This window comes from Natrix helvetica (assembly GCF_964273705.1).
Source record: "Natrix helvetica genome assembly, chromosome: 4".
Taxonomy (NCBI): Eukaryota; Metazoa; Chordata; class Lepidosauria; order Squamata; family Natricidae; genus Natrix; species Natrix helvetica.
In genome coordinates this window covers 36,423,121-36,450,847 of record NC_138550.1, presented here as the reverse complement: position 1 = coordinate 36,450,847, position 27,727 = coordinate 36,423,121, and the positions used below count along the sequence as shown (strand labels likewise).

Sequence of the window (27,727 nt, the reverse complement as noted above, 5' to 3'; positions counted from 1 at the left end):
CCCCATCAGCGAAGAGATCCAGCAAAGACTCATTCCCAGAGAAAAATCATCCAGATGCCCTAAGCTCTATGGTCTCCCCAAGATCCACAAAGAAGGAACCCCACTCAGACCCATAGTCAGCTCCATAGGCTCACCTCTACAAAACCTAGCCAAATTTCTCGCCAAACAACTACAGACCTATGCAGAATCCATCACCTCACACGTAAAAAACTCATTCCAGTTCATAGAGATCATAAAGAAACAAAACTTACAGCCCAGCGACCTACTCGTGAGCTTCAATGTTGTATCACTCTTCACCCAAGTACCAATCAAATAAGTCTTGACAGCTATCCAAAACAAATACAACCCCCCAAACATATCCTAGATCTGACCAACCACTGCCTATCCAACACATACTTCATCTATAACGGACAAAAATACAAACAAACAGAAGGAGCACCCATGGGATCACCTCTCTCACCTGTCATTGCTAACCTCTACATGGAACACTTTGAAACCCAAGCTCTAGAAAAATCCGATCACAAACCCAAACTCTGGCTCAGATACGTAGACGACACCTTCATAATCTGGCCACACGGGAAAGATAAACTGGACAACTTCCTCACACACCTCAACAGCCTACACCCCAAAATACAGTTCACCATGGAAACAGAAGCCAATAACCAACTCCCCTTCCTGGATGTCTTAGTCTATAAGAAATCCGATGGATCCCTAGGACACACCATCTACCAGAAGAAAACACACACAAACCGCTATTTGCACGCACTCTCACACCACCACCCAGCACAGATCAACTCTGTAGCCAAGACACTCATCTCCAGAACAAAACGCTTAGCTGACGAACAACACCTCAAAACCGAACTACACACTCTCACCAACGTACTAACATCCAACGGATTCCAAAGAAACAATATCACTAACCTAATCCAAAAAGAAAACCCCACTAAAATCCAAGACAGTGAACAAGAAAACGGCAAAGCCCTCCTCCCATACATAAAAGGCACCACAGACAGAATCAGCAAGATCCTCCACAAACACAACATCAAGACAGCATTCTACACAAACCGAAAAATATCCACCATCCTGAGAAACCCCAAAGACAAAATAGAGTTAGAAAATCAAGGAGTATATGAAATCCCATGCACCACCTGCCCCACCACATACATCGGACAAACCAACAGAAGAATAAAGGCACGCATTGAAGAACACAAAAACTCAGTCAGAAAGGAGGAACCAACTTCTTCCCTGGTCCAACACCTCAAAGCCACAGGACATGATATAGACTTTAAAAAGACCAGAACTATTGCCAAAATTGAACACTTTAACAACAGAATAATCAGAGAAGCTATTGAGATAGAAAAACGACCACACAGCATGAATAAACGAGATGATACCTCCCGCCTACCAGCCATTTGGAAACCCGCCCTCACTGACAAACGAGTCCCTAACACTAAGAATGATACCAGACCCACACTCACGAAAACCACACAGGATGTCACTATCACACATCCACGCAAAAAGCAAGCCCAAACCCACACCGATAATGACCACAAACCAGAAGCCCGACCACAAACCAGAAGCCAGACCACAGCTGCATTATTAGCCACTTTAAACCCCTCCAATCCATACATGAAGCAAACTGATGCCCACCACGGAGATGTGGCACGACCACAAACACGAAGCCAAACAACAGTAACGCAGCTCACCAGCTCAAATCCCTCTGCAACTCAGACTAACACAAGCACAACCAGGCCCCCACCCAAACAGAACACGCCCCCATCCAATCAGAGCACAGCCAAACTCCCATCCAATCAGAGCACAGCCAAGCCCCCTACCAATCAGAATACACCTCCACCCAATCAGAATGCAGCCAAGCTCCCACCCAATCAGCACAAACCCCCACTGGCAGTTAAAAAGAGGAACCGGCTGAGATCTCACATTGCTCCTGGAAGCACCAAGCCAGAAGCACCAAGCCGGAAGCAGCAGCCTGAAGATGATGAATGAGACTTCATCGAAACGTCGTGAAGATACTTCCAATTCTACGCGGGAGAAAACCCGAACAACCAAAGACATACATACATATATATATATATATATATATATATATATATATATATATATATATATATATATATATATATATATATATATACATACATACATACATACATACACATACATACATACATACTATATATGCATACCTACACCCGTGAAAATCTATGAAAACATATATATATATATATACACACACACACACACACACACACACACACACACACACACACACACCATATTTGGGCATACCAGGGGTTGTAACACAAATACATACCTATTTCCCTGGCTCAGCTGATAAGGAGGAGAGCCTATGGCTTAGTGGCTAAGACTCCTGCCTAATTTGTAATACAGCCCAGGTTCAAATCCCAGGAAGGGTATGGCTAGCTGATGAGAGCTAAATAGCTTGAAATAGATCTATACTAGTCTCCCTTTATTTATTTATCAGCACAAATACAACACACACACACACACACACACATGATTTTATAGTAGTATTTGTCACTCTGATTATGTGCAACTTTTGCTTTGATGGGCAATTAAAATTAAAATCATTTTGACTAGATAATTTCAATTGTAAGATTTTAAGGAGTACATTTTTCAACTAAAAGAAAATTATTGTAGTGCATATAATGGCCTGAATTAGGCTGCAACTTTAATCTCATTGCATTTTTAAAGGATTTTTTTTTCTCTTTGTATTAGACGAATGTGAAAGGTTTTTATCGCACTCTGATCAGTTTCTTGGCCCACAGTAGTCTAACAATGGTTGTTTTTGCACTTTCAATATTATCAAGTCTTACATTAAATGAAGAAGTTGGAGAAAAGGTAAGCTTGACTCAATTTAAAAGAAGCTTCTGCATAGTATTTATATATCTATTTTATTTGCTATAAGTTCTACATTACTTAATTTCCAATGGCTCTGAGTAGCTTACCTTAAGAAACATTTTTTAAAAAAATTACAATCTAATAATATCCCTTAACAATAATCCTGTCAAGTGCTGCTGTTGATCGGACAATCCAGAGCATTGCCTGGCATACCTTTGGAAAATTCCTTGGAATATCCTTAGGAAATCTTTGAGATTTAAATTGTGTGATCTGGTTAGCTGACTAAATAAGTCCTTCTACCCTAAAGAGAGTCTTGGTATGGGAAGTTCTAACGACATGAAAAGGATTTGCCTGTGACAAAGTATTGATACAAATACCCACAATCAGTACATATCTCATATATTTAAAAAAACAACAACCTAGGTCTAGTATTTGGAGTCCTAAATTGGGGTTGATACTCACGGACTCCTAACTAAGACAATTTGAAGTTCCATAAGACCAAAAATCTGATAGCTTCTTTCTTCTATTGAATTCAATTGACTTGAGCTATGTAATGTAAAATTCATATGATTGTAAATCAGTTTTGTTTGTTTAGCTGTTTCATTCCAGAAATATTCACCAGACTTTCCAGTTAATATTTAATATCCTTGTGAATGGTGATGGAACACTAACAAGAAAATATTCTGTGGATCTGCTTATGGATCTCCTGAAGAATCCCAAGATTGCAGATTATCTTACCAAGTAGGCTTTATATAATAAATACTTTTTTTTACATCCCTCTAATTATATATAAATATATTTCATATTTCCTGTAAACATTTGTCCTAGCTGATTCTTATTGAATGATTTCATTTGCTATATTCTTCCAATCTTTTCTTTGATTCTTTGGATCTTAAGATATGAATTGAATTCTATAGTACTTTCCTATAGCTTTAATTTCTATTTAATGTAAGGTAATAAGAAATCATTCTCTGTCAGGACTTGTCAATAATTGGGCTAAATCAGGTTAGATACAGCTAGTCTTTTCTAAAATTTTAATTAAAATTGTATATTGTGAAATGCACCATTTTAGATGTGGGTCCTTTGTTTTAATTACATAAAAAGCTGTAACAGGAAAAAGCTGCATGTCAAGCTTGAATTGATCAGGTTGTGGGATTGTTTGACATCTGGGTTGCCTCGGAGTTCGATTTGTGAGGGATGCATTACTTGGAACCTGACACTGCAGCTGCAGGGTTAGGGTCATTCTCCTTTCAGAATTTTCATCTTGCTGATAAGTATTTCAAATATTTTTTATTCTACACCATTAAAAAATGTATATACAGCATTGGTTTTCATCTACCAAATGTGAACATGCTTGGTTTTGGCCCAAGGCACTAATGAACAGCTAGCCTAATTCTACTATTCTGAGAATTGTGGCATTAACAGAATAAGGGGAAGTCTCTGGATACACACACACACACAGCACAGCACACACACACACACACACACAGACATATACATATCTGTGTTTCCCTGAAAATAAGATCCGGTCTTATAGTTTTTTGCCACAAAAAAAGGCACCAGGTCTAATTTTTGGAGGGGGTGATGTCATCCACTGACTCACCTTACTTATTTGCGTGAGTTGCCCCCCCTCTCCCCTGGCCTCCTTTTCACTGTTAGAGGCCTTCAGGAACTTCAGAAGGGGCCTGCAAGGCAGGTGTCGGGGAGTGTGAAGCCTGGCTGCAACGGTCCGAAGGTAAAAAGTAGGGCAGCTCTACCCCCCCCCCCATTCCCACCCTATCTTAACTTGCACCCAGGAGTGGGCGAGGTCTTAATTAGGGCTTATTTTGGGGGTAGGACTTATATTGGGCGCATGTTTAAAAAATCAACTTAGGGCTTATTTTGGGATAGATTTTTTTTCAGGGAAACACAATAGTTCACAGCTAACGATTGGCTGGAAAATGGCAGCAACAAAGTAGTTTGATTTACTTTACTAATCTTCTGGTGTTACAGAATGTTTCAGAGCTCACGTTAGCAAAGCAAAGCAAGCCTCTCCATTGTTGGGTTGCACAAGGCAATCCCACAAGCGGCTGCCATTTTCCAAGTGGACCCTTCTGGGATCTCACCATGTAGCCACAAGCTGATCCTGAATGCAGTCACTCTGAAAGTGATAGCCACTTGTGGGATTGAAGCAAGCACAGTCCCAGGAACGAAAAGCTTTCTTTGCTAATGTGAGAAAAGCAAAGCAAGGCTCTCTGTTACTGGACTCCCCTAACGGGCTATCAGTTCTGGAAAAGCTGCTTCAGGAATCATGCCACCCACCCACAAGCATGTATCCAGCATGCCACTATGTACATGCTGGGAGAGGAGGCTGCTGCATTGCACAAGTGCATGTAAACTGGAAAGAGTGCGCTTTGACGCAAGCACGCTATTGAATGCAATCTTGTATTTCATAGTGGGTGTCTTGGGGTGGGGAGACAGCAAGACAACACACAACCTTGCCTGCCAGCTTCCTCATTAACTTTGCTTGTGGAAAATAGCAATGAAGTTGCAAATGCTGATTATGTGGCCACAGGATTCTGCGACTGTTATATGTGTGAATCAGTTGCCAAGCATCCAGATCAGGATCACAAAACTGCTGGTATCATGGCCAGGAGTTCAAGAAACAGACAGTAAAGTGTGTGTTTGATAAATCCCTTATTGAATAATTTTTACTTTTGCTTAACAAAATATTCATAATTTCAACATTTTTTAAAGCTTCCTTTTTCCTTCAAAACTATAGGTATGAACATTTTACATCTTGTCTTAATCAAGTGATAGGCCTCCTTCATGGAAGAGATTCTGATTCTTCAGCAAAGGTACTTTCTAGGTGCACAATAGTGTGTGTGTGTGTGTGTGTGTGTGTGTGAAGTAATCTTTTATATTATTGGTGAAATGCAGTAAACCACAATAATAAAAGTTACATCAGTGAATCTACATAACATCTACAAAGTCTACATAATTCAAATGATTAAAGTAAGCTTAATATTAATGAGTAAAAATAAACTAATAAAAACAAAAACCATGTAATATCAATTTAAGATTAATCTTAAATCATTAATCTTAACTCTATTAATATTAATGTTAACTCTAGACCATGTAGAAACATATTACTCTATTTCTCATTTTTAGAATATAAAATTTTTCAAAAGTTAATAAGAAATATACAATATATCTTGCATTCATTCCTTAACATCAGGAAAACAAGTTTCTTTCCATTTACTTACATTTATAAAGCCTTGATAAAACGAAATCTGTCCTTAAAATTCCCAATTTCATATTTTAGAAAATAGTTCAACTATTGTCTTCACTTTTGGGAACATTCTCTGGGACCCCACTCTCCTGGCTTTTCAGAAATATCTGAAGACCTGGCTCTGCTGACTTTCTTGGGGCTCATACAGAAGCATGCAGCCATGGAGCTAGTTAGGCCTCCCTTCGTCTTTTTAATTTTAATTATTTTAATCCTGTTTTTCTCCTAATATAAATGTATACAACCTATTATTCTTTTATATTTTAATTGTACACTGCCCAGAGTTGCTCTGTGATGGAGATGGGCAATTCCTAATTTAGATAGATGATAGATAGATGATAGATAGATAGATAGATAGATAGATAGATAGATAGATAGAGTAGGTAGGTAGATAGAGTAGGTAGATAGATAGATAGATAGTTAGAGTAGGTAGGTAGGTAGGTAGGTAGGTAGAGATAGATAGATAGATAGATAGATAGATAGATAGATAGATGATAGATAGATAGATAGATGATAGATAGATAGATAGATAGATAGATAGATAGATAGATAGATAGAATAAATTAAATAAAAAACCAAATAAAACAATGAAAGCCAGCTTAATGTGGTGGTTAAGGCATCAAGCTTAAAACAAGAAGACCATGAGTTTTTAGTCCTGCCTTAGGTATGAAGCCAAGCTGGGGTGGCCTTGGACCATTCATGGTCTCAGCCCTAGGAAACAGGCAACAACATGCTGAGACCTGGTCAGGTGATTGCCAGGAGTGTCTCTCCCCCCGCCCCAAAGTTCAACTATGATATAGCTTTACCATCTCCCCTGCCTATGCTAACGTGCTATAACTTGAAATAAAAAAAGAACTGCATAAAAAGAGCGTTGTTGTTTAGACAAACACACACAAAGAAAGAATTAACATTTGATTTTTTAAAAATAGTATTTGATCAAACAATATTTTCTGATGAATTAACCTCATTCATCAATCATATTTTATATTTCTTAAAACTTGAACCATTGATTTTCCAAGACTTGGGTATACATTTATTTACATAGTTGCCTTTCATTTCCTTAACTATTTCAATTCTTTGTACACCCAGTTATAAAATTTAATATGTTAGACAGCTTTTCTAGATAGCTTTCCTTTGGATACCTGTCACACTTTTCTACTCACTGTCCTAAATTAGCTCCTTTTCTATCTCATCAGTGCTATCTCAGTTATACACTCTGCAGATTTTCCTTCCTGATTCTATTTGCTCCAGGTGGATCCTTCTTTGCATATTTCTTCTTCCTCTAGTAATCCTCCCTTCTTTTCTTCAACTGCCTTGGTCATATTGTTCTTTTACAATACAAATAGCAGTTCCATTTGACAGAAAATGACTGCATCTACCAAAATCTCCTTTGCTTGACAAAATTGGTTGGATGGAAATTATGGAAGGGTCCAGCATCAATGATTCTTGGAATAAAGCATCCTTGTATTGATAAGGGAAAGGAGTTATTTTCAGTCATTGAATACCAGAAGAAAATAGTGGTTTATTTTTCTATGTCCCTTTGTAATTCTTCCCCTTTGTATGCTTGTGTATACTTTCTGTCCTTCTGATTCTGACCCTCTGTCTGAACAGTATGTGTTTCTGTGCCTCTTTGTGCCCTTTCCTATCTGTTTCATTTTCTGTGTCTCTGATCTATAACAGCCGTTTTGTGGTTCTGTGTGACTGTCGTAGACTGTTCATGTCTATTACTTTGCTCTTCTTTCTGATTAAAAAAAAACAACGAAAAATGTAGATAGTAGGAAACCTATCACCTTTTTCTTACGGACCACAATACCATAAGAGCCTGTTTGTTATTTGTCACACTTTCACAGATTCATTTGCTCAATAGCATTTTCTCGATAAATCCCCAAACATGAAGTCCTGGAATAGTCAAGATGCAATCCAAAATGATTAATGCTATGTTGTGTTTTGAGATAAACTAAAACTTCTTGAAAAGATAGTTTGCTATTTTTTTTAAAAAAATATCAAACATCAATGCTGCAATGCTTAAAATACTGTGTCAGGGTTCCAAGAAACACCCACAACGAAAGAAAACTCCAAGGCTTGAGTTTCCTCAAAGTTTCACTTTATTAGAGATGTCATGTTGGCACATCTGGGAAAACCCAAATCTGAAAGCTTCCAGGTTTCCCCACGCAGCTGAAAGTTCAAGATCCTGCCCCAACACCCACAATTTTATCACATAGAATGATTCCTCCCATCCACACCCGTCCAGGTGCAGAGACAAAGCGAATGTGACTTTCTGAGAAAAAATGTTATGGCTACAGATCACCCATACTCTGTATAATTACCTTCCCCTTTTCCTACAGTAGAAAGTGTGGCAGGCCTGAAATCCAAAAAGTAAAAAATGACTTCCAGGTCTGATATACTGAATGAAATGAACAATTTTTAGTGTGCTTCAGTAATAAAGCTTTGCATCATAAATCTGAAATTGTAAATATTAGTGTAAAGAATGTTTATTCTAATAATTCTTGTGTTTCTCAGATATTAGAATTGCTACTTGCATTTTGTTCAGTGACACAACTCCGTCATATTGTACGTCAAGCAGTACTGGAACCAAATGTAGCAGTCTCTGCAAGCACAAGACTTGCAACTCGTGCTAAGAATTCTGACTCATCTATTGTTTTAGTACATTGGTCAAACCAGCCACTAGAAGTATCTGAAAAGTGTTCAAATCTTGCTTTGGAGCTATTCAGGGAGCTATTTGAGGTAATGTATTCAATGTGCTTTGGCTGTCGTATTGCGTTACTTATAATTTTTTGTAGGAGGAATGTTTATGGTAGCAAAAAAATTATCAAGGAATCTGGTAATACTTATTTTTACTAATACATTTGATTAAAAAGCATATTTCGTGAACTTCAGCTCACTTCATCAGACGCAAGGAGTAGCTAGTTTGAAACCAGATTTAAATTAGGATGGCAAGGAAGGATGAGGAAGACAATTTTGTTATATAGATGTATATGAGGCAGATTACAGATTATAGTTTCCCGGAGTCTTCGGGAATGGTGCAGGGGCTATCTAGATAATGATGATAATCATTGCGAATAGCAATTGTAATGTATTAAAAATGTTGTATTTATTAAAACCTTTTTAAGATTGCCTGAAACCTTTTGAAATATGAGTTCAGCCATCTAACAGAGGGTCCTGGGAGATTAAAACACTCTATTATTTTGTCCTGATTTTGAGTTCTGATGTCAAAATTATGTCCATTTGTATGACATTTGTCCTATTTATTCTGCATAGAATCAGGAGGACATGGTTGGCATTTGACCACATAAGAGAAAAATATATGAAGGCACTTTTTAACCCGTGTGTATACTTGTTAGGGACCTGCGAAGTTATAAAATATTTATATAAATGAACATTTGAAAATATTTAGGCAAAAATTAAAGGTCTTACAAATTTTCTTATTTTTAAAAGAAACATTTTATTATTTTCCTCATCTAAGGAAGGACCTGTCACCTACAATTTTGTAAATTCTTGTAATAAAATAACTCATTAATTATTATTTCATTTTTTTAAAAGGGGAAAGATAAGATTGTGTTTATGGAAATCAGATCAACAATTAACAGTTATATTTTTGTAAAACAATGGTTAAAAAATAGTCCATTTAAGCTAATATGTCTAAACTATAACCCTTTTAAAACTACAAACGAATAAAATTAAGGCTTGGTAGCACAGTGGTTAGAGTGCAGAACTGCAGGCTACTTCTGCTGCCTGCCGACTGCCTGCAATTTGGCAGTTTAAATCCACCAGGCTCAAGGTTGACTAAGCCTTCCATCCTTCCAAAGTGGGTAAAATGAGGACCCAAATTGTTGGGGGCAATATGCTGACTCAGTAAAACCGCTTAAAGAGGGCTGTAAAGCACTAAAAAAGCGGTATATAAGTCTAAGTGTTATTGCTATTGCTAAGGTCAAATCAAATTTATATAAAATCTTATGGTTGGATTGAATTTTAAAAAATAATAAATTTGACTCCAATTTAAGTTTGGTGACATAGGATAATTATTTAATTGTTTCAATGCCATTAAATGGATAACATTACTGTTATAGGATGTTATTGATGCTGGCAATAGTGCAACTGCTGAACGTTTTGTGGATCTTCTTTTGCCCATTCTTCTCGACCATCTTCAGTTTCCTGACCACATACTAGAAGATCTGTTGGCAAAGAAAAAATGTGAACGAATGATCAAGACTATTGATATCTTGATAAATATCCTTCTTGAAAATTTTTCTTATTGAAGATTGCAAAATAATAATAATCATGCATTTGAAATAAATTAAATACATTTTAATTACATAAAGCTTAATTCTCTATTGGATAAAAATGCAAAAAAAGAAAAAAGATTTTAGGACAAAATAGATAATTTTAAAACAGATTAGGATATTAAACTTTTTAAAATGTTTAAACATTTTTCTTAGTTTTTTTTATAGGAAGTGCATATGTAATAATGCATCAATAATTGGCACTTAATAACTATGAGCAGATTTCTTGATATATACTTATTTTCCTTTCAATGTCTATTTTTATTGCATGACACCTTATATATCTAGCCGAAATATTTGCCATTATAAATTTATAATATTCAACAGAAATTAAGAAAAAATAACTATAATAAAATTATAAATTATTATTTGACTTATTTGGGAAATTGTGGTAAAATACAGAAGAGCATTCTTCATTTGCCAGTTATTGTGGACATTTGCTTAAAGATTCCCAAGTTTTTAACAAGTTACTTTGAATTAGATTTATTTTCCTGTTTAGACTTTCATTTTGCATCAGTAGGAAATTTTACTCACAGACTCACTGATCACAATTGGAACCAACAATTCTGTCACTAAATGCCATAATGGCTAAGTAAAAAAAATCAATCAAGGGACTTACAACTTTGCATCTGCTTTTGACATTAAGCAAATTCCTGCACACATCAAGCAAAATGTCATGGAACAGCAACTTGCAATTTTCCTTCCATGTTCTCCATGAATTCTGCTTGTTAGAAGCTGGTTGTGAAACATGTAAATAGCACTCATGTGACCGTAGATGCTACGGTGCGAGGGTGGATTGCAAAGCTGTTTTTTTTTTCCTAACCAGAAGGTAATATAGTTCAAGGTTGAACTGTGAATCCCTTGATGTGTCTGAGCTTTGTTGTTTGCTTGCAGATGATTTATTACCCATCTAGGTGTAGAGCAGGGGTGTCCAAACTTGGGAACTTTAAGACTTGTGGACTTCAACTCCCAGAATTCCCCAGCCCCTGGTGTAGAGTTTGCTTCCTATTTGCTCCCTGGTAATATAAAAGCTTCCAGTATTGCCTTCCAGTATTAGTGGATATGTGATTTTTGTCCTTTGTAGTTTCTTGATTAGGGTATTTTCTTTGGATTGTTTGTTTGATGTTAATTCCTCCTTTCTTTTTCTCCAACAAGCAAAACTTTGAAAGGTTGTTAAACCTTTAAGCAATCAGTAAGTGAGGAATATAACAGTATTCATTAGTGAATTTGACCATAAATTGACTATTTCAGAAAAACAGAATCCTTGACAGAATATACCTCTTTGTGCAGATGATATGCTGAAAATGCATGTCATTAAAGTTTTAACAGCTAGCAAGTGTGCTACTTTAATAGAAAACCAATTTACTTCTAGTGGAATTGATTTTAGTTTTGGGACAAAATTTATGGACAGTGAATTGAGGTAAGCACAACGTAGTATTTTTATAATTCTTTTTTTTTCTCCAACCCATAACTTTGTATTTCAAAAGAATAAATCGAAATTTTGCAGGGAATAGTCTCTATTATTATGAGCCGTGATGGCTCAGTGGTTAGAATGCAGTACGGCAGTTTTTTTCTTCTGCTGACTGCCGGATGACTACAATGACTGCAATTTGGTAGTTTGAATCTCACCAGGCTCAAGGGTGACTCAGCCTCCCATCCTTCCGAGGCTGGTAAAATGAGGATCCAGATTGTTGGGGACTCTAATCTGTACATTGATTAGAGAGAGCTGTAAAGCACTGTACAGTGGTATATAAGTCTAAGTGCTATTATTATATATTATAACCAAAAATTTTAGCCCACTTTATCGTCTTTAAACTGTTCTTCATGCTTCAAACTGTTTCAAAACAGTTGTTTCAAAAGCTTATCTATGTTACATGTTACATAACATGTATAGGCATGTTTCAAAAGTTTATATATTGCAATTACATGCTCATCATCACTACACAATAGTACTACAAATTCTACCTTATTTTGCCCCAAACCATGTCTTTATTTTTTAAGCTTCCTGATAACTGCAGATGGAAAGTCATTGACAACTATCTCCTTCTGCCATTACTTGCTTTCTTGTAAAAGTAATTATTTTAATTTTGAATGCTTATTCATTATAAAATGTTCTCTTAACATTTTTAGCAAACTTGCTGCTGATCTAATCTTAAAAACACTGGATCTGATGAGTAAGCTTAAGCAGCTGGTTCCTAACATGGAAGTCAGTTTTTACAAAATTCTTCAGGTACAAAGTTTTAAATATTTATATTAATCACTCTAAAAAGATACATGTCATTCTGATCATTTTCTAACTGTGACTGTTAGACTTCTCAAACCAACCTTCCATAGCCTTTAAAAACATAAGTATAACCTGAGGAGGTGAAAAAGGGTTAGAAGGTGATGCCAAAAATGTATCACTTGTACTGTTTGTACAAAATCCTGTGTAAACCACTGATGATTGTTTTGAAAAAGAAAGGTTTTGTTTAAACTAACAAGTGCTCTATATATAGGACCAACGCTTGGTTACCCCTCTGGCTTTTGCTTTAACATCAGACCACAGGGAACAAGTTCAAGCAGGACTTAGAATATTATTTGAAGCAGCCCCATTGCCAGATTTTCCTGCCATAGTGTAAGTTTCCTATTGTTTCTTTTTAAAAAAATACTACCTTTTATAAAAATGTTTTTGAAAATCTACCTTGAGTCACTGCCATTATTTCACATTTTGATCTTATTCTATAAGACACACACTTATCACTTTTTTGTGTGCGATGCTTTTATTAGGCTTGGTGAAAGTATTGCAGCCAATAATGCTTACAAACAACAGGAATCTGAGCATGTCCCTAAAAGAAGAAGTCACCTGCAGGCATCCATGACTTCTGTAAATTCAGTAAAGCCCTCTAATGTTTGCCATTCCAATGATGGTGATGCTGCAACTTTCAACATTCAGGACCTGATTCACAAACTCCAGTCTGGCTTGGAGGTTAGTGCTTTTAACCCAAACATGAAAACATTTTTGTCTTGATCACAGTACAGTGTAGCTCAGTGTGGGACTTGAATCTACAGTATTCAGAAATTTGGACAAACTCTACTAAATATCCGAGTGAAGTAAATTGATGTTGACAATAAATATGAAGCCTTGCTCATAATTACAATGCCTTAAAATTAATATGCTATATAAACAATTAATATGGAAATAAATGGATTTTCATTTGTTCTGTTTTGATACACATTAGTTATAGGGGCACAGAAAACTTTGTTATGCAATATTTCAATAATTATAGTAATACCATTAATACCTGGGTTATGTTTGACATCAGTTTGTGAATAGAATTTGTGTAGTCATTCCTCATATCAAGTTTTTTATTTGTCCATATAGGTACAATTTTGAATTAAGATTTGCATATTGCTTTAGCTTATATTATGAACATTTCTAACAGATGAAGGAATCAGTCACAGACATCAGGGTCTCTGAAATAATAGAAGTATATGAACAGAAACTGTCTGCATTGGCAGTGAGTATATGTAATAAGACTTTTTTTTTCATGTGTGTGCTCTGAATGTGCGGTTCATTTTGCAATAATTTTATTTTAAGTCCAAGGAAACAAGATTGCAGGACCTTTTGGAAGCAAAGGCGTTAGCTCTTTCCCAAGCTGATAGACTTATTGCCCAGTATCGTTGCCAGAGAGCTCAAGCTGAATCTGAGGTGGGTAAAGCAGAATTATCATATAAGGATTCATTTATTATGTACGTACATCTGTCAATACAAATTGCTCATGTAATTTGCTTTATTTTGTATTTGAAAATAAACTCAGGATTATATATTTCACTTACTTGGCGCTATCCTTTTATGATTGTAGATATTTGTACGTCTGCAAATTATGCTTTAAAGGCTAATTTGCTGTCTGGGTTCTTGAAATTTAAAAGCCTTAAGTGCTGGTTTAGTATTAGCATGGTTGATTGTTCTAATGTTCTAACATTTCATTCACACAATGGAACTGTCATTTTGCACAAATTCCAAAAGGCTAGGACACTTGCTTCAATACTGAAGGATACAGAAAGAAAAAATGAAGATCTGGAGTCACTATTGAAAGCACAGCAGACAGAATCTGAACGGGCACAAAGTGATATTGAACAACTATTTCAGCATAATCGGAAACTGCAAACAATAGCAGAAGAATATGAGATACTGAAAAGATCTTCAATTGATCTGCTTCAAAAGTAAGATATAACTCTGCTAAGCATTTCTCCATAGAAAGCAAGAGAGAGAGAGAGAGAGAGAGAGAGAGAGAGAGAGAGAGAGAGAGAGAGAGAGAGAGAGAGAGAGATTGCATTCAGACTATATATAATTATTTATATCATCAAAAAGGATACATATGAAGATTTAATTTTTTTGACAAATAGAATTTGTAGGCTCTATAATTAAAGGAACATTGCTATGTGTCCAACCAATCTAGTTATAACTAGCATTATAAATATTTTGTTTAAAGAACAATATTGGATCCTTCTGTTATATGATCAATTTCAATAAAATTATTTTATCTTAAATAAAGTAGCCAGCGCGCACGCGCATACACACCTACACACACAATATGTTTATTTTTTTTATTTTATTTATTTATCAGTACAATTACAACATATATATATATATATATATATATATATATATATATATATATATATATATATATATATATATATATATATATATATATTCAAAAGCATCCACATAAGAATTGAAAAAGTATTTTGCCATGGAACCCATGTGAACTTAATTGGATACTTACAGGTAGTTCTTGACTTACAATCATTCGTTCAGTGACTATTCAAAATTACCATGGTGTTAAATGAAGGCATTACAACTGATCCCTGAAGTTGTACCTGTGGAGAGCCTCCACGGTTGCATGATTGCAATCTGGACACTCTGAATCTCTTGAGGGCTGGCTGGAAAAGCTCCATTCCAAAATCCCAGTAGGGTTATGGCATGGGGCATTTTCAACCAGTCCCCAGATCCAGACCTTGTCTCTGAAGGCTGCTTCAAAAAGCTTCATGCCAAAATCTGAACAGAATTTTCAGCCACAGAATGGAAATGCTTCACAAGCCTCTTGATTCTGGGACTAAACATCCAAGTGCTTCTGAAACCCTTGAAGACTCTCCCCAACACTTCCATGCAGCCTCTTGCGGCAAGGTCTGGGGCATGCAGCTTCTTTCTGGCTTCCCCCCCTACATTGATTGTGTGAAGCTGGCAGAAAGTTGCCTCACCTAATGACTGAGACATTCACTTAATGATGGCAGCCAGGATTACCTTTATTGTCACTGCTATGCAAGTAGTTTGCACTTTATGATCACATGTTCTTAGTGATGACAATCCTGATTCCAATTGCCCTAATACGTCTAGGACTACCTGTAAGTGCCAACAGTTCCTCGGTGGGATGAATAAAATTGGGTAGCATCCTTCCTTTCTGCATGGGCTGAAAAGAGGCTGTCCAAAAAAGACATTTCTACTCTTCAAACAGTGTTGGTTGAAATTTATCAGATATTGCAAAATTTAGATAGTAAAGGCATATAGGTTTTCTCAAATATTTTAGATGCCAATGCAATAGCTAGCCATTGCTGAGCTTTTAAATAAAGCATTAATACAAAATTTGGACAGATTGGAAGTTTTTAGAAGCCAGCAGTTAAATGGAACCCTTTGCTAATCTTATTCTACATAGGTATGATAAATAAAGTTATTTCAGAAGATCATATTACTTGTTTGTGAAAACAACAATAATGTTTGGCTAGCAAACTGCAAAATTAGGTCTGAATGTTTAATCTTATCCATGAATCGTTTCAGTTATTTTTTGTACTGTTTTTTAGTTGTGGGAACTTTTATCATACCCTCTTAATAGGTAGGGGTACATGGTGGCTCAGTGGCTAAGACACAGCTTGTTGATCAGAAAGGTCGGCAGTTCAGCGGTTCGATTCCCTAGTGCCATGTAATGGACTGAGCTTCCGTTACTTGTCCTAGCTTCTGCCAACCAAATGCAAGTAGAAAAATAGGGATTGCCTTTGGTGGGAAGGTAACTGTTCCGTGCGCCTTCGAGGTTTAGTCATGCCGGCCACATGACCACGGACATTTTTGGACAGCTCTGACTCTTCGGCTTTGAAACAGAGATGAGTACTGCCCCCTAGAGTCAGGAACAACTAGCACATATGTGCGAAGGGAACCTTTATTTACCAATGGGTAAGGCAAAGTAAAAGAAATAGAAGCAACTGAAGCCACAAGTTTTGCAAAAATCTTTCCCCAAAAATAAAAACAAAAACCCAAAGAATGAACAGAATTCTAAGAGAGAAAATGCCTGATTGAAGCAATGTAAAGAACATCTTAAGAGTTCACAAAGTTGTTTAGAAATTGGGAAGTATCTTGGTGAATAGCTTGTTTATCTGTAGATCTCAAAACACAATTTGTATAAGTAAAAGTATAACTAAAAATTAACTGCAGATGTTACATGTTTCTTGTTGATAGGTCAGATTCTGTTGTCTCTTTTATTACCAAAAATAAGTTTATTTCTTATTGTTAAAAAATCATATTTATATTCCACACAAGCTGCATAGAGCTTAAAGATTTGTCATGCAATTAATTGGTGACAAGATTTTTTTTTTTAAAAAAAGTGTACTCGGATCAGAATTCCTCATGGAATATGTTTCAGCGCTGAAAGTTGAATTTATAGTGCTAAACGCACAATTCCAGACACAGAGAAAGAGGATAAATGTTTTCAATTTGATAGGAGGTTCTAATATATATTAATATAAAACAATATATGTAGCTCAGGGTTGAACTAAGGTTTTGTTAAACTGATGATATTATCTAGTTAGGTAATGAAACATTTGCAAGAAAACAACCAAACTCAGAGAGCACCAAAGACCCCCACACTCTAATATATCAAATATTACATTATGAAAATTGCATAGCATTCATTCCTTTTAATAGTAATAATTTGAAAATTTTAGGCATGAAACTATCGAAAAGCAATATAACAATCTGCAGGGAATGTGTAATTCACTGAATAAACAACTTGAGACCCTTAAAAGACTGAATGAATCGCTGAAGCAACAGTATGAAAAGTAAGTTAAGTTCTTTTGTAAAGTTTAAATTAAATGGTTTTGTTGAATTATAAGAAAAGTTGTATAGGTTTTTTTTTTTTGCCAAACAAAGTTACAGGCAAGCACAAGCAGTTAGTTTCATTTCAGTTCAGGACAAGCTTAGACCGACTGCTTTCTTTTCTTCTTAGAGCAGCAGACACAGATCTCAGAACTTACGGACTAATTTCAGTTTCAATTCTCAGCCAAATCCCACACAGACTCCAAGCTTAAGTTTCTGTTTCCAATTCTTTCCACAGAGTCAGATCTGTTTAAGCTCCTATTGGCTGACTTAGTTGCTATGCCTATTCATTGGCTGACCTTGTTCCCATGTCTCTCCCAGTCATGAATATTTTAACACATATGCCTATTCCAATTATACTATCTACTTTTTTTCTCACTTGTCACCCACCCAACTTCAACTTTTTATCTGATTCATTTTTTTTTCTTAATTCCTGTTTTCAACATTGTTAAATGTCATGAAAAGTTTCATTTGGGTTTGGGGTGCTTCTCCCTATTGAAGGCACATCATATGAAAATAAACTTTGATAACAAGTAAGGCTGTTGTTGATATACATAGCTACAGTATGATACTCAGAGGCATATCACTATTTTTCATATTTATTTTAATATGAGAAATCTAATATTTATGCTTACAATTTCAGAACCGTTGCTCAGCTTCTCGAAACAGAAGAACACAGAAAAGAACTGAACAAACAGATCCAAGAAAAAGATGGACAAATATCAAGTTAGTACTTATAAATGTATCAGCTTTTTCATTCATATTGTTCATAAAGAAATTCACGTGTTCCATTATTGCATATTTGTTGGGTTCGTCATGCTCCCTTAGCTTGGCTGTTTTCTTGCAGACATTTTATTGTCAGGCTGTTTATAACATTGCATATTTTATATTTGAAAAGCTGTAAACCTGCAATTCTATGTTCCCTTTTAAGGCATCCCAAAGGCAAGCAGTATTTCAAAACCCTGTTTTCTAAGTCGTGCAGAAGAATCTGACTCTAATGCCTCTGGTATAAAGCATACAAGTCCTGCTCCTTCATTTTAGAAAGACAAGCAAAAAAAGACAAGCTGAATCCTAGTCTGCTCCCTAAAAAAGAAGGGAGCTATTTTATTTCAAGCATTATTAATGCTAGTGAGAAAACCTAGAAAAGCAAATGTTTTAAAAAATAAAGTGCTACTCTCTATCTTCTGCCCTGGCAACAGAAGGCCATAATCCCTTACAGCAGGGGTGAGCAACCCGCGGCTCTGAAGCCGCATGTGGCTCTTTCATCCCTCTGTGGTGGCTCCCTGTTGGCTCCAGAATTGATATGGCTTTTGGGTAGGGCAGGTAGAGGAAAAAAGATGCTACGCTAGGAGGAGACTCTATGGTGGGAGAACCGGACTTCCAGTCAGCTCCAGAATTGAATGGGAGGCTTCTGGTTAGGACCTGTGGCTGTTTGAGTGTTTAAGGTTGCCAACCCCTGCCTTAGAGACTAGGAGAAGAAAATTCTTCTACTTTTAATTTGCTCCGTTCTGCTCCTTTTCTTTACCATATGTGTCAATGGTCAGTACATTGCATGTTAAAATGCACCCTGGTTCAGGATATATTTAAATGCTAACTTAATTAATGGGACCCTTGAATTGTTTTGCTTTTGAAATTCTCCCTATACTCTGAATCAAAGCCAATATTACTGGTTGAGGGGGGCCTAGGCTATCTTGCCAATTTGGCTAAGAACTAAGTAGAAGAGTGAATGATCTTTATCCTTCATAACCCATGAAAAGGGTAGCTAATATCCAGATTAATCTCTCTGCATATGGAGCTTCTCTCTGACCCTTTAGTTAGATGTGGCAACTGGCACACTTAAATGACACAAGGTAGAGCAGAGGCCTGCCAAAGGAAACTGCTAATGCCACCCCCACAGTTTCAGGACTAAGCATAAAGTAGGGCATTCTGCCCCAACACCAGGGCATGATCCTGCCATCCCTACTTCCTGGTGCTAGGTTTCACCACCCTTGAACTGTTTAGGTCTGGTTTTTGCCTAATTTAATTTAAATTATTTATAGGCCAGAGATCATTCCTCACTAGGCAACCTGTTTATATAAATAAATAATAATAAATATTTATTTCTTAGCCGCACCCTCTCCCGAAGGACTCGGGGCGGCGTACAATGAAACATATGAAATAAATATGTGGACAAAACAAACATATAACAGAGACATATACCGAGACATACACAAGGAGGAGGTCGGCTGATGAATAAAAAACAATTAGAATACAGTGATTAAAAAACCCCTAAATAATTAAATATAATTAAAATACCCAATTAAAAACCCGTCAGGAGCGATATGGTTAGATCAAAGTTGAGCCAGGCCAGCTACTTGGAATAGGTGGGTCTTAAGCTTAATACGAAAGGAGCGGAGGTCAGAGGTATTCCTAATATCCGGAGGGAGGTCATTCCACAGGGCTGGGCCCGCCACAGAGAAGGCTCTACTCCTAGGCGCCGCCCCCCGACACTGTCTAGTGGACGGCACCTGGAGGAGGCCCTCTCTGTGCGAGCGGATTGGTCGCAGGGATGTATGGGGCAGAATACGATCCCGCAAGTAACTAGGTCCTGAGCCATGGAGCGCTTTAAAGATTGTTATCAAAACCTTGAAACGCACCTGATAGACCACAGGAAGCCAGTGCAGCTCGCGCAGGAACGGTGTCACATGGGAGTACCTAGTACTCCCCATAATTACCCGCGCGGCTGCGTTCTGGACCAACTGTAGCCTCCGGGTGCATTTCAAGGGAAGCCCCATGTAGAGAGTGTTACAGTAGTCCAAGCGAGACGTCACCAGCGCATGAGTGACTGTGCGTAAGGCGTCCCGGTCCAGTAGGGGGCGCAATTGGCGCACCAGGCGAACCTGGTGGAACGCCCCCCTTGCCACGGCTGTCACATGGTCATCCATGGACAGCCGGGCATCCAGGAGGACGCCCAAATTGCGCGCCCGCTCCACGGGGGCAAGTTGAATGCCCCCAATGGCCAATGATGGAGTTAATTGGCTGAACCGGGGAGCTGGTACCCACAGCCACTCCGTCTTGGAGGGGTTGAGCTTGAGTCGGTTGTCATCCATCCAGATCCGTACGGCTTCCACACACCGGGACATCACTTCGATGGCCTCGTTGGGGTGGTTCGGGGTGGAAAAGTACAGCTGAGTATCATCAGCGTACAGGTGATATCCCACCCCGAAACCACGGATGATCTCACCCAGCGGCTTCATATATGTGTTGAACAGGAGTGGCGAGAGGACCGACCCCTGTGGCACCCCACAAGTAAGGGGGCGTAGGGTCGACCTCTCTTCTCCTGCCAACACACGCTGCGTCCGGCCAGAAAGGTAGGAGCCGAACCACCGCAAAACGGTGCCCCGGACCCCCAACCCCTCCAGCCGGCGCAGCAGGATACCATGGTCGATGGTATCAAAAGCCGCTGAGAGGTCTAATAGGACCAGGATAGAGGAACAACCTCTATCTCTGGCCCTCCAGAGATCATCCACCAACGCGGCCAAGGCCGTCTCCGTGCTGTGACCGGGGCGGAAGCCGGACTGGCGCGGGTCTAGATAATCATTTTCCTCCAGATGACGTGGAAACTGGTAGGCCACCACACTCTCTACAACCTTCGCCAAAAAGGGAAGGTTGGAGACAGGATGATAATTGGCCAGCTCCAAAGGGTCCAGGGAAGGCTTCTTGAGCAAGGGTCTCACCACCGCCTCTTTCAAGGCGGCTGGGAGAGACCCCTCGCTCAACGAAGCATTCACTAGGCCCAGGAGCCAGTCTCGTGTAACCTCCCAGGATGCCAGTACAAGCCAGGAAGGGCACGGGTCCAATAAACATGTGGTGGGTCGCAGTCGTCCACGCATTCTGTCCAAATCCTCGATGGCAACCAAGTCAAACTCCTCCCAGATCGATTCCTCAAGACTCGCCATGGACGTCTCCATTGGACCACTGACAGGGACCCAATCCCTCCGGATTTGAGCGATTTTATCCTGCAGATATTTACCAAATTCCTCTGCCCTGCCCTGTAGAGGGGCCTCCCGCGGCCTCTGAAACAAGAGGGAGCGGGACACCCGAAACAGGGCGGCAGGGCGGTTCTCCGCGGATGCAATGAGAGTGGCACAATATTGGCGTTTGGCCACTCTCAATGCCACAAGGTACGTCCTTAAATGGGCTCGTGCCTGTGTTCGATCAAATTCGGAGCGAGAGGATCTCCAACGACTCTCTAGACGTCTCTTGCGGCATTTCATCACCCTTAGTTCCTCGGTAAACCAAGGGGCCAGGGTGGATCGTTGCCGCCGGAGAGGCCGCAAAGGCGCCACCCGGTTCAAGGCCCCGGTAGTCGCATTATTCCACGCGACCACCAGGTCCTCTACCCGGGGGCGGGTCAAGGTTACAGGAGGTGGCCCAAGCTCCGTCTGGAACCTATCAGGTTCCATCAGGCGCCTGGGGCGGAACCATCTGGTACTTTCCGGTTCCGCCTCCCCGCAGCGGGAGGTAGCACCAGGGAAGTCAAGACGAAGGAGTGAGTGATCTGACCATGACAGGGGAGTGATGGTTAAGTCCCCTCCTCCCAGATCACTCAGCCACTGGCCAGAGACAAAAACAAGGTCCAGAGTGTGTCCTCCCTCATGTGTCGGGCCCTGAATCATTTGAGTCAGGTCCATGGCTGTAATGGAAGCCATGAACTCCCGAACCCCCTCTGATGCTTCTCCCATCGATGGCAGGTTAAAATCCCCCATCACTAAAAGTTTGGGGGTCTCAACCGTCACCGATGCGATCAGCTCGAGGAGTTCGGGCAGGGCCGCTGATGTATAGCGAGGAGCCAGGTATACTATCAGCAGGCCCAACTGTCTCCCAGGGCCCCATTTCACAACAAGGGATTCACATCCGGACGTCTGTGGCACAGTAGACTCCCTCGGCTCTAAGTCCTCCCGAATAATTACTGCCACCCCACCGCCCCTTCCCTGGGCCCGGGGCTGGTGAAATGCTCGGTAGCCTGGTGGGCACATTTCCACGAGGGGAAGACCTCCCTCGTGGCCCAACCAGGTCTCCGTTATTCCCGTGAGGTCCGGCTCCCCCTCTAAAATTAGATCGTGAATGAGGGGGGCCTTGTTAACAACGGACCTCGCATTGCATAACAACAGCCTCAGGCCTTGGGTCTGTAACTCTTGACCACCTAGAATGCGGGGGTTGGTACAAGCGACCGGGTGTAACCAGCAACCACGGTCTCCCAACCGACTGTAAGTTCTTAATCTGTCCTCGTATCTGCCCCTCCCTGCGACCGTTGGAATTAAAGAGCCCTGTATAGGAATGATATCCTGTATAGGAATGATTATGTTTGACAAACAGCATATTCCAGGATAGCTAGTCCTTGAATTACAATAATTCGTTTAGTGACCATTCAGCAGGCACTGAAAAAAAGTGACTTATGACCGTTTTTCATACTTACGACTATAATAGTTTCCTCATGGTCATCTGATCCAAATTCAGACTCTTGGCAACTGAGTCATATTTGTGACGGTTGCAGTGGCCCGGGGTCATGTGTTCCTCTTATGGGACCTGACAAGCAAAGTCAACAGGGAAGCCAGATTCACTTAACAACTCTGTTACTAATTTAACAAGTGCAGTGATTCATTTAACAACTGTGGAAAGAAAGGTTGTAAAATGGGGAAAACCCTTAACGTAACTCTTGTCTCGCTTAGCAACAGAAATTTTGAGCTAAATTGTGATCGTAAGTCGAGGACTACCTGTACATGGACTCACAGTTAAAGGCTAAGAAAAACTTTTGGCAAACAGTAACTGTAATGCTGAAAGTGCAAGGTATTTTCATTGGTGATGACTAGAAACAGAAATATCAGTACACAAATCCCAGCACAGATTTTAAACACAAGACAATGCTTTCTTCATTTGATCAAGTAACCGATCTCTCATCATGCGTTAGAAATAGTAATTATTGTAACCAGATATATTGAGAAAACATGGCTATGCTAATTAATGTAAATTGCTGAATTAACTAATACAAGCACTTTCTGTTGTTCAGAATAAATTATTTATATGTAAGGCAAATCAGGCAAAAAAAAAGGGAGTTCATACATTTTGCTGAGCTGGAATGTTATTTCTTTGGATCTGGTTTACTATCACCTGTCATTTTGGATTATTAAAGAAGCCATGGTTAAGTGAGTTGTGGCAAAATGCAATTTTAAATTTAGCTATTACACTTTGTTTCTTAAAATCCCCCATTTCAAATATATATTTGCACTAAACTGAAAAATGCACTTTATTAAGACAAATGCTGACGACTGTAAAATGTGAGCAGTCAATGTTCAGCAGATGGCAGTGCTGCACAATTCATGCAATGATAGTTCTGGGAAAGTATTAATGTTCAAAAGTTCTGAAGTAAACCACTTTGGGGGGGGGGCTTTTTTTCTTTCATATTTTTCAAAAGATTTACAACAGAAGATAAAAGTTCAAGAAGAAAAACTAAAAGTCAGACAGAAGGAAAAAATAGATATGGAGGACAAAATTGACATTCTTAGAAAAGAGCTTAGTAAAACTGAACAGACAAGAAAAGAACTGAGTATTAAGGTAAGTTATTTATTTATTCAGGATTACTTGTGTGCTGCCACTTCTTGTGATTCTAGGGAACATTGTTGGTATACATATTGAGAAAAATAAAATTACAAATGAATAGAGGTTGCAAATATAGCTAGAGATATATTGAATTAAATTACATACAATTTTGAGAAAATAAGACTGTCTTCTTAAGAATCATAAAAAATAATAGACATTAAATAACTTATGTCCATATATCGTGCCTTAGAAATCTAATGTGAGAGATTGTGTATGTGTGTGTATTTCTTTTTTAAATTGATTATTTCTAATAAGAGAAAACAGGATTTTTCTTAGATGTTTATATTTAAAAGACTAAAGAAATTTATTTGTGTTGGTTGATTTATGATTTATTGGTTTTGTGGTTGTAAGCTGCCCAGAGTTGCTTAAGGTAGGTAGCCATATAAATCTTTTAAATAAATAAATAACATTTACACTTTCATTCCAAATCTTTGCATATAAAGTAGGGAATCAGTTAAGCTTTTTCTGATTTTAAATTACAATTGGTTTGATTTTATTCTGATGCAAACTATACCAGAAATGTCACTGTTTAAATAACTTTAGTATGATAATAGTGTGCACTGGTGATAACGTAATTTGTAGTATGACCTCACTGTTATTTGAATTTACAGAAAGCACAACCTGGGTCAAAGCTTTTTTTGCCTGTCTCTTTATGTATATTAAATTGATTATCTGAAATTTGGATGACTATAATTTATCAATTGAAAGATCCTCCAAAATATACTAGGCACAATTAATAATTAACAACCAAATCACTTCAAAATATATTTTATGAGTTACTGTCTAGTTGCAAACTGGTTTGTCAGTTTCAGATGTTCTAAGTAAGTACTGTTACCTATAGTGTGGAACTTAGTAGACTTTGATTACACCCAATGTGAACAGAGAATGCATCTTTGCATGTTTGTTAGCTATATTAAATAGTGTATAATATGTATTTTCAGGCATCTTCTTTGGAAGTTCAGAAGTCACAGTTGGAAGGACGGCTAGAAGAAAAGGAGGCTTTAATTAAGCTTCAGCAAGAAGAACTAAACAAACATTCTCATATGATTGCAATGATTCATAGCTTAAGTGGTGGTAAATTAAATGCAGAAACAGTGAATCTCAGTTTATAGAGCAGATTTTCTAAATATGCAATTAATGTCATTATATGTTTCGTTATGAAAAACATTTTAGGTAACTTTCCTTGAAGATATTATGGCTTTTATGAATAGTAGGCTACATTCTATTCATTTTGACACTAATATCTCTATCACTATTAGTTGCCTTGTTTATGTATTTAACAAGGACTAGATATAATTTTAGAAAACATAAGTAAAAAAACCATTTGATGCACAAACTATCAACTATGATAGGTTTATTTAAGTTAGTAATTCTACTCTTAAACTGATTTTACAAAAGCTTTCATTTCCGTGTATACAAAATGTAGCTGAAATCTTGCTGGTTAACCTATACGTTCAAAATGAAAGTATGCAAATATATATGTATATATTTTGTAAAAAAACATTTTAAGTCTTATATTACAATACAGATATACATTAATGAATTGCACATTTAAAAGAAATCTGAATTTCCCTCCCAAAAAAACAGAGTAGAAGCTCAGTTTTCATATATTCAGTTTTCCTTCTGGTGTAAAAGTCAAAAAAGTCTCTTCATAGTTTTTCAGATTTAGAGATTTCTGAAGTTAATAGTCACAGGTTGTTTTTGTTCTTTTGAAAAATATTCCACAAGTTTTCTAGTATTTATTACAAACCTATTTTTTGCTAAAGATAGACAAAGATAGTGTATATTTTTAAACTAGTGCATGAATATGTTTTAAAATAATGAACTTTCAACAACTATGTGTAGTTTAAAAATCAACTTACAACATATAGGGCAAGGGCATATTTTCCTATTGTACTTTATATATCTGTCCTCTTTAATGATATAATGAAACCTGATTATGTTTGGAGACACTGAAACTCCAAAACAATTAGTATTAATTCCACTTAAGAGGGTAGTGATCATATGCCAACATTTCAACAAATACCTTTACATTTTAAATTCTATGTGTCAGTCTTCCTCTTTAACTATGTGCAATTGATGCTGTCAATTATATTTTTGAAAGCTATTGTCTCCAACTTGGCTGTGGTAATTGACATTTAAATGAAGTATTTATTATGGACTCTAGTGGTCTTTTTATATTTTTGTTCTAATTGCCATCATTTGTCTCTGGAAAATGAAATAAATAACACTGAAGTTATGCACTCTTTGCTTTGTACCCAGATATTGCCCTTACAATATCATTCCTGATTATGAAAGCAATGCCATTCCTGTGTGTCTTGAGTAGTAAGAAGTATGATCTTTTGGCTGAAAGTGTCTACTTCTATTCTATCTAATTAACTAATGCCTAAGATGTTAATGTATGCCCAGTTCAGACATTTCTGTGCTGATTTTCTCATGATCCTGATTTTTACATTCCGTGTTTCTACTATATTTCTGCCTTTGCAGTTTCAGATTTTATTATACTGCAATATGGACAACTAGATGTCCCAGAGGCTTTAATCTCACCGTGTCACAAACACCTTTAGTACTCTGATAAATCCTCAGCTTTTCTTCAGTAGCATGTCAAGCATGTTTAGCGAATTTATTTAAGAAAAGTTATATGGCCACCCAACTCACTTTCAGTGACTCCAGATGGCTTGCAAGGATAACAATCCAATATAAAAACAATAAAAGCAATAACTCCACCACTCCAACTACAACAATCAAATAAGCCATTTGATACACTCCATCCCACTCTGTGTCCCCAGGCCTGTTGGCAAAACCAGATATCCAGGTCTTGTGAAAGATTATCAAAATGGGCACCAAACTTATCACTAGGGATGATGTTCCACAGGGAGCCACCACAGACAAGACCCTTGGCCTCACTTGATGGACTTCCTTAGGACAATCTATTGTATACATAATGTATATATATATTGTACAACACTGCATGCTGGGATGATAAAAAAAATTACACACTTAAGCTCTATTTGTCAAGTGGAGATGTCAAGTGGAGATGTCAAGTGGAGATGATAACAAGTTTCCATTAAAGAATGACAAGAACAGCTCTTCCCAAAGGTCATAAAGAATTAGTCTCACTAATAGCCAACAAGTAGTTCTGTCTGGCCCGTAAAAGGAATAAACATAATTGTTTCCACAATAAGAAACTTTATAAATGGCTTTAGCAGATCTTGCATATGGCAATTTAAATGTCAGGGTTTCCAATGTTCTCTATGATAACATTAGTCTTCAATGAGCACTTTTTCATATTTTGAGAACAGATATTTAATTGTGTTGTGCTGCCATCTGCATTCAGAGATCAAATGATTCAGCGTATACATACTCTTTCACATACCATCTGTTGGGAACACCTTAAACCAAATGCATCTCTTGCAGGAGATTGTATTAGCTGTGGAGGCAGCTGTGAGAACTGAGAAGAAGCAACTGTTCGAAGGTTTTCCTGAACACTGAATGAATCGCATTATGCCCTAT

At 37.9% G+C, this 27,727-nt stretch overlaps 1 protein-coding gene across 1 annotated transcript in view; it reads left to right on the top strand.

Moving 5' to 3' along the window:
* Window positions 1-26,453, top strand: part of CIP2A (cellular inhibitor of PP2A) — a 44,230-nt gene extending 17,777 nt beyond the window's left edge. The window contains exons 6-21 of the mRNA XM_081952731.1: window positions 2,758-2,880; window positions 3,476-3,621; window positions 5,642-5,717; window positions 8,669-8,893; window positions 10,237-10,392; window positions 11,721-11,869; window positions 12,580-12,679; window positions 12,945-13,063; window positions 13,216-13,414; window positions 13,872-13,946; window positions 14,027-14,137; window positions 14,456-14,652; window positions 17,425-17,538; window positions 18,219-18,301; window positions 24,030-24,169; window positions 25,156-26,453. Coding sequence (XP_081808857.1) covers window positions 2,758-2,880; window positions 3,476-3,621; window positions 5,642-5,717; window positions 8,669-8,893; window positions 10,237-10,392; window positions 11,721-11,869; window positions 12,580-12,679; window positions 12,945-13,063; window positions 13,216-13,414; window positions 13,872-13,946; window positions 14,027-14,137; window positions 14,456-14,652; window positions 17,425-17,538; window positions 18,219-18,301; window positions 24,030-24,169; window positions 25,156-25,326 — 2,184 coding nt within the window. The 3' untranslated portion in view covers window positions 25,327-26,453. The remainder of the gene's footprint in view (window positions 1-2,757; window positions 2,881-3,475; window positions 3,622-5,641; window positions 5,718-8,668; window positions 8,894-10,236; window positions 10,393-11,720; window positions 11,870-12,579; window positions 12,680-12,944; window positions 13,064-13,215; window positions 13,415-13,871; window positions 13,947-14,026; window positions 14,138-14,455; window positions 14,653-17,424; window positions 17,539-18,218; window positions 18,302-24,029; window positions 24,170-25,155) is intronic.
* Window positions 26,454-27,727: the final 1,274 nt, after the last annotated feature.